We start from the raw sequence: 7,913 nt of genomic DNA, 5'->3' as shown, positions 1-7,913 counted from the left end.
AGGTGGAAGCAGAGAAGGAGGAGGAGGAGGAAGAAGAAGAGAAGAAGAAGAGAAGGAAAATAAGGCGGAAAAAGAGCATGACATAGAGATAGTTGAGGATGAGATAGAGCTGGAGGGCGAGGAAGAAAAGGAGGTGGAGAAAGACCATAACACGAAGATGGAGAAAGAGGTAGAGTGAAATAATGAAGTGGACACTGACGAAGCGGTGAAGCGGGTGGAGATGGAGGTGGATTTAAGGGGGGGATGGTAAGGAGGAAGAGGGAGGGGGGGGGGGCTCACGTGGTCAGACAGACAAGCGAGGTCAACTTTCTAGAATTCTGATTTGCTTTTCTGTATTGATCCTCATCGCCGGATACTTCGCAGCGCGGCGTCGCGTGAGGATAATAAGGCCACTGTTTTTGATGGCAACGGTTTTTTTTTCAAATTTAAATTAACGGTTTTGTGAATGATCGGGATTATGTCTTCGCACGGCGGGTCAAGGGTCACGGTCAACTTGGAGAGGGGGGGAGGGAGACAGGGAGGGGAGGGGGGAAGGGAGGAAAGTATAAGGGAGACAGGGAGGAAGGGAGGAGGGAGGAGGAGACAGGGGGAAGGCGGGGAAGGAGACAGAGAGGAAAGGGGTAAGAGAGACAGGGAGGAGGGGAGAAAGGGAATAAGAGAGACAGGGAGACAGGGTAGAGGAGAGAAAGGGGGGAAGGGAGGAGGCACGGTAAGGGAGCGTGAGGAGGTGGAAGGGAGAGAGAGGAAGTGAAGAGGGGGGGAGAAGGAAGAAGGGGGAGAAGGAAGCTGGAAAGAGAGGAAGAGAGAGTAAGAGCAAGAGGAAGAAGAGGAGGGAGGAGAGGGAGTCAGGGAAAAAGGGAGAAGGAATCAGGAAGGAGGTGGGAGAGTGAGGTAGGGAGGGGAGGGGAGGGGAAAGTAGGAAGAGGAGGGAGGAGAGGGAGGAAGGGAGAAGAGGGAGAAAGAGGGAGAAGGAGGGAGGGAAAGGAGAGGGAGAGGAGAGGGGCCGCTCCATCACAGCTGATCGGTCGGAAGAGTTGCCAAAGCATCATTATTTCGGCTACTATTGTTTAAGGTTGCATTGCCCTTTCGCTGCATGTACGTTCGCGGGCATCCGAAGGAGAGTCTCGCTCGACGCAGGATCTCGCGCTTGTTCTCCTTCGCTCAGAGCGGCGTTAGATTGCTTTCCCAGTTAAAAAAAAAGAAAAAAAATGTCCTATGTTGCCTTTGAGTCACTGATAACAACCAGTCGAGGAAGGAAAATGTTTTTTTTTTCTTTCGGTCATGTTCAGCATAGCTCAGGTTAGATGAGCGGATCGTGAAAACACAGTTTAACACATCACTGCCACGCGACATGTATTACGGACTCACGACCTTGCTCATTAGGACCTACTCGAGGCATTAAAAGGAGATTTAGGCGCGGGGAATGCAGCACAATCTTTAATAGTGTTGTCACTGTTTTTTATTTTTTATTTTTTCTGTCAGCGTCTTATCATGAGGGTATTTATCCTTTTTCACGCATACACATACACGCACACATACACGTACGTACAAACACACACACATACACACACACACACACACACACACACACACACACACACACACACACACACACACACACAAACACACACACACAAAAACACACACAAATACACAGTACATATACTTACATTTTGGAACTTACAGTGATACATTAGTACCCCTAATAATAGATATAGATTTTGGAAGTTAATGGAATCTAAATCTAAATCAAATGAAATTTTCAGGCGCCACTAACTTTCAATTGGAATTATGTAAATGACGAGAAACGTTAGCCCGCAACGACGCAAACCGGGTGACGCATAACGAGGAGGCAGGAAGCAGGGAAGATTGGTAACACAGAACGGGAAGATTTATACGCATCTTTCTGTCTATCTATCTATTAAAATAATTAAGCCACTTTTTTGAAAACGTGAAAATATGAAAAAAATAAAGTCGAGATATTATTTATAAAACCAAATTTGGGAATCACTGTGCAAATAATAATAAGAAAAAACGATTCGAGTTTAGAAGTTATTCACAAAACAATATTTGAGATTTACAAGTAATCAAAAACTTTTTTTTTGACATTTTATCAGTATTACGTATTCACAAGAAGCCGATGCCCTAAATATGAGACTAAAAAAGGAGGGAAAAGTCCCACGGGTAGAGTAATGAGGTTAGAGGAACAAGTTCGCATAGGAAGCGTGAGACATGTGCATGCAGAAGGCTAAGTAAATTACGCGAGCGTGTTGGTGCTAAGGAGACCGAGGACAAGGGGAGTGAGGAAAGTGTGCTCCTATTGCTGGATTTTGGTTTGTGGGAGTGTGGTTTTTTGTTTTAGATGTAAGTTTGTGTGTGTTGGATTCTTTCTCTTTGTCTTTCTCTCTGTTTCTGTCTGTTTGTCTTTCTCTCTCTTTGTCTCCCTCTCTCTGTCTCTCTCTCTCTTTGTCTCCCTCTCTCTCTCTCTCTCTCTCTATCTATCTATCTATATTTCTACACACACGCACACACACACACACACACACAAACACAGACACACACATCATTCACCCAGTACATAAAACCCTCGGATGCCATCAACTCTGTCTCTCTCTCTCTCCACCTTTCCTTAACCCTTCTAACTCCATCTCTATGCTGATGTCCCCGCAGTACTCGAAGCAGGAAGCAGACTAACAGAAATGCCCCTCCTTTACCCTGACAGGTCGTGCTGATGACAGAATCTGTGATTTCTCCCTTTAGTGTGCCAAGTTAGTCGATTGGAAAAAAAAAGAGAGACAAAATCGTGGTGTTTTTATTGCGAGTGATAAGAGAAGCAGTTGGTTTATAGTAATAATAATAATAATAATAATAGTAATAATAATAATAATAGTAATATCAATAATCAATAATAATGATCAACTAATCCATCCAGGGTCCGTTGAGAGCAATAATCAACCAGATGTTTCCGTCAATCTGATCTTTGTTTTGTGAATAAATCGAGCTGTAAATCTCTTGGTTGAAAATAAGGCTGTGAGTACCATAGTATTGGCAATCGTGTGTATACGAACTGTTGTTATTTATGTGTTATGTAATGTGAGTGCTTCTTCCTGGTGCTATTTCTGTGTGTTGTATATATAGATAAAAAGTTATAAATGTTAGAACTTTGATTCGTCGAAGCAAGCAAGCAAGTGATTCGCTCCGGTCGAGCCCGAGGTCGAGTGATCTGCCTTCCTGCATGCGATAGGCGCTGCCACGACGCTGCATGCCACAGGAGGCGCCGCGGCCCTGCGTGCGATAGGCGGTGCCACGAGCAACAGCACGATTCCTCGCGAGCGGCCAAGAGGCGCTGCCACCGGAGCCAGGCCGCCGCAGCCGCAGCCGCAGCCGCCGCCGTCCGCCGCTTGCGACTCCTCCGCGAGCCTCCTTTATCTGAGCCCCGGTCCTTGCGCCTCAGGTCTGGCGCGCCCACCCTTCGTGATCTTCCCCCCGGTGCCCGCCATCCAGGCACCCCGCCCGCGCCCGCCCACGCCGCCCGTCGGCTCCCGCCCAGGCCGGACCATAGGCGTGCAGGTGAAATCCATGATGGCAGCGTGCACGGTGGGGGAGCCTCACGCCCAGCTCATAACCTCCCTCTTCCCCCCCCTGGCGCCCATCGCCTCCTTCGCCCACCACACGCCCACGCCCATACACATCCAGGACCACCACCACCACCCTCCCCACCCACACCCCCACGCCCACCCGCCCCACCACCCGCACCCACACGGCCAGATCCACATCCCGCTGCAGGAGCCCCCGAGCGCCCACATCCCGGTGCCCGTGGCCACGCAGCGCCCGCCCGTGCAGGTCCAGATCTCCACGCACGCCCCGACGCACGCCCCCGCCCACGCCCCGCCGCCCCACATCCAGATCAAGGATGTGCCGCCCACCACCTCGGCGCCCTCGTCCAACGCGGGCGTGGGGGCGGCGGCCAAGTCACCGGGCGGGGGCGGACACGAGACCAGCGACATGCGAACACTGTAAGTACTCTCGCTCACCTTTTTATCTTTATATATATATATATATATACATATATATATATATACATACATATATATATATATATATATATATATATATATATATATATATATATATATATATATATATATATATATATATATATATATATATATATATATATATATATATTCATCTACGCGGAATTGGGTTTATTTTCCCGACCGTATTTTCGGTGTTTTTTTTAGGGGGTGGGTTCTTGGCGGATTTTTTTGGATTTTTTTTTTCCCTAAGAATTTCTCTAACCCATTTTGAGTCTCATTTCTGAATTTCAAGAGAATGACAGGAAACTTTTGTTTTTTATCCTTAAAAGACCAACGATTCATGTGTTACCATGGTTACGTTTGGCTTCAGGTGATCAGAACAAATTCATGAATTCAAAATCGTTTCCCGAGACAATACTTTCAGAAATGTCTTCTTTTTTTGTTTGTTACCTTCTTAGTTACGATGGAAAATTTTATTCAGATAATCATGGGGATGTCGAGAAAATTTATTCCCTTCAATAAGCTAAATCGGGAAGTTCGATTAACAATTATACACACAATTGATGAATGGGAGCCTCATGAATTCTTAGTAAAAGAGTAACATAAACTAGAGGTTAGAACTCCTTGGACTTTTGCTATTACGAACATTGTAACACACACATATACAACATACAAACACACACACACACACACATATACAACATACAAACACACACACACACACACACATATATATACATACATACATACATACATACATATACATAATACATATAATATAATATATATATATATATATATATACATACATACATACATATGTATATATATATATATATATATATATGTATATATATACATACATATATTTATACATATATATGTATATATATATATATAATCCGAGATGAAGAAATACAAAACCTGGTGCAAAGAAACCTACCCACTGCATTCTCCACGAAAGCCAGCAGGAAGGTTGTAAACCTAAATGGCTCTTCCCTCTAGGCCAAAGAGCGAGACACACGTCGCGTCGCTGGACAAGTAGGATCAATTCGTAACATAGTCCGCCTGTAACCTTCCCGTCCATTATTAGAGCGGAAAAATCAATTTCTACAACAATCAAGGATTCCTGACCGGCCTGTCAGCGCAGGGGGCCAATCCATCCGTCTCTACCCGAAGGCGACGCCGCCACCGGCCACCTCGCGCCTCCGGCTCTCACTCCTCCTCGCCTCCTCCTGCTCCTCCTGCTCTTCCTCCTCGCCTCCTCCTCACCTGCTCCTCCTCATCCCCTCCTACCTGCTCCTCCTTCTCGCCTCCTCCCTGCTTTACCTCCTCGCCTCTTCCTTGCTCCTCCTCCTCGACTCCTCACTGCTCCTCCTCCTCGCCTTCTCCCTGCTCCTCCTCCTCGCCTTCTCCCTGCTCCTCCTTCTCGCCTCCTCCCTGCTCCTCCTCCTCGCCTCCTCCTGCTCTTCCTCCTCCTGCTCCTCCTCCTCACCTCCTCCTGCTCCTCCTGCTCCTCCTCCTCGCCTCCTCCCTGCTCCTCCTCCTCACCTCCTCCCTGCTCCTCCTCCCCACCTCCTCCTTCTCGCCTCCTACCTGCTCCTCCTCCTTGCCTCCTCCCTGCTCCTCCTCCCTGCTCCTCCTCCCTGCTCCTCCTCCTCGCCTCCTCCCTGCTCCTCCTCCTCGCCTTCTCCCTGCTCCTCCTTCTCGCCTCCTCCCTGCTTTACCTCCTCGCCTCCTCCCTGCTCCTCCTCCTCGCCTCCTCCTGCTCCTCCTCCTCGCCTCCTCCCTGCTCCTCCTCCTCGCCTCTTCCTTGCTCCTCCTCCTCGCCTCCTCCCTGCTCCTCCTCCTCGCCTCCTCCCTGCTCCTCCTCCTCCTCTCCTCCTCCCTGCTCCTCCTCATCCCCTCGTTTCTGCTCCTCCTCCTCTCCTCCTCCTTGCTCCTCCTCGCCTCTTCCCTGCTCCTCCTCCTCCCTTCCTCCCTGCTCCTCCTCCTCACCTCCTCCACGCCTCCTCATTGACCCGCACACTCATGCACGCACACAGACTGAATCATTCTGGGTTCTCAGCATATGCGGTTATAGATTTACAGGTAAGTACACCTGTACAGATTTACAATATGGGTATGACCTTAGTAAGACACAAACGCGGGAAAAGGTATCAAATGGAGCGTATAAAAATGATACTCGTAATAAAGGAATTTACTCTATTCACTGACGGAATGCTATAGTGACTATAGTGTTCTCTGGTTGTTGTGTTGAATCCTCTGGTTGCTACACCTTGGAGTTCTGTCCTCGACTGTAGTGGAAATGGCCTGAGTATATGGTAGGGGGAAGTTGCATGGTTTTTCTAAGGATGTCGACAATGACACACCCTATGGTTGTGCAATGTGCATGATTGTGAAGGAAGTATTACCTTTAAGAGTGCTTCCTCCGATAACTGTGGCCGGTGCGCTGTGGTGATTTTCGTGGTATTATGTCTACCATTCATCGTTTCTGTGTATGGCTGAGACTAAAATCTACAATACGTGGATCCAGTATTAATCAGGGTCGGTGTTGTTATAGACCCACTACAAGACCATTATCAGTGTGACGTCGGTTCAGCCAATCAGCGTTTGTCAGGGGTTGAAAAATGATCCAATCACACACGACACCTGCTATCGATGTATGGATTAACCTTGCCATGAATATACTCGCGTGGCTGTTACAAATTATCCAAGATGTCAATCAGATTCACAGATATATAGGGCAGAGACGCAATACGAAGGACGACTTTGTTAGATTCGGATCTAAAGGTCTGTTTCATTGATGATGCAGTAATTGCAGTGAATGTTCTTCTTCACGTGGCATACCTAACCGAGGCTCCGTCAAACGAGGAAGATGTTTTATGACACAATCTTTGAATTAAGTGAGCATATTGACGCAATGTCCTTGATTTTGACTTTAATCTTTTTCACGATGCCACGCAGCCACTCATGTATAATTTCTGCTTTGTTATGGAGCGCGCGGTTGTTCGTGTGACATGCGTGTGGGTGCTTGGGTTGGGGGGGGGGGTGAGCCTGAAGACAGGATGGTGTCATGGTCCTACTCCTTTAAGCGTAAATTATTCGTCCGAGGCCGAGTGTGGTGGTTCAAGAGGCATACTGTCAAGTGGCAGACGTGGGTTTAAGGCGTCCCCATCAGTCGCCCTCGGACTGACCTTTCTACTCTTGGGTATGAATCAACGAATGATAAAAAAGAGTACGTCACCACTTGCTCGAGCGAATGAACAGAACAGGTCCTCTTAGGTGGTTTACACAAGACGTAAACCAGGGATTTCCGCCTTTGTAGTTGCTACCTCGCCTCGCGATCTCTTTCAGAACGACACAAGCCGTCTCATCGAACAAAGGAAAAAGTAAATAAACAAAAAAATACAAGCAAACACAGTCCACTAATTCTCTGAGTCCCGTGCCAAGTCCGGCACTAAAACTCTACAGGAGTTTTTTTTACGAGTCTCCCCCTCGCGTGGCCCACCTTTGTGTTACCTTTTATTTCATTATCTCCCACTATTCTGCGTTCGACTTGATGCATTCTGACAAGACGCTCTCGGTTCTCATTCTTCTCTCTTGCTGCAAATGTTTGGTTTCAGTCAAGGTCGTAAAGTCGCATTAGACTCCGTCCAGAAATACGTAGGTACGAATCCGTCGTGGAGGCTTTTGATCCAGCCTTCCTTTTGTCTTGGTCTCATGGCTAGTCTGCTCGATTTCTGTCTTTAGCACGTGTCCTATGTCATTTTCCCGGTGCATCGAAAGTACACTATGTCCCTCTCGTACAGTCTCTGCGAAGCCAAATAGGATTCAACACTATTGCAAGTCGGTGCGAACAAAAATAAAACC

General features: G+C 47.5%; 1 protein-coding gene across 1 annotated transcript in view; it reads left to right on the top strand.

The window, feature by feature from the left end:
• The first annotated feature begins 1,289 nt into the window (after positions 1 to 1,289).
• The window catches only part of LOC122256595 (uncharacterized), a 1,026,286-nt gene continuing 1,019,662 nt past the window's right edge, over positions 1,290 to 7,913 (top strand). The window contains exon 1 of the mRNA XM_086547984.1: positions 1,290 to 4,016. Coding sequence (XP_086404110.1) covers positions 3,580 to 4,016 — 437 coding nt within the window. The 5' untranslated portion in view covers positions 1,290 to 3,579. The remainder of the gene's footprint in view (positions 4,017 to 7,913) is intronic.

The sequence above is a fragment of the Penaeus japonicus genome, unplaced genomic scaffold (assembly GCF_977035675.1).
Source record: "Penaeus japonicus unplaced genomic scaffold, GWHDUDI00000001_assembly GWHDUDI00000020, whole genome shotgun sequence".
Classification (NCBI taxonomy): Eukaryota; Metazoa; Arthropoda; class Malacostraca; order Decapoda; family Penaeidae; genus Penaeus; species Penaeus japonicus.
This window is presented reverse-complemented; position numbering and strand designations above follow the sequence as displayed.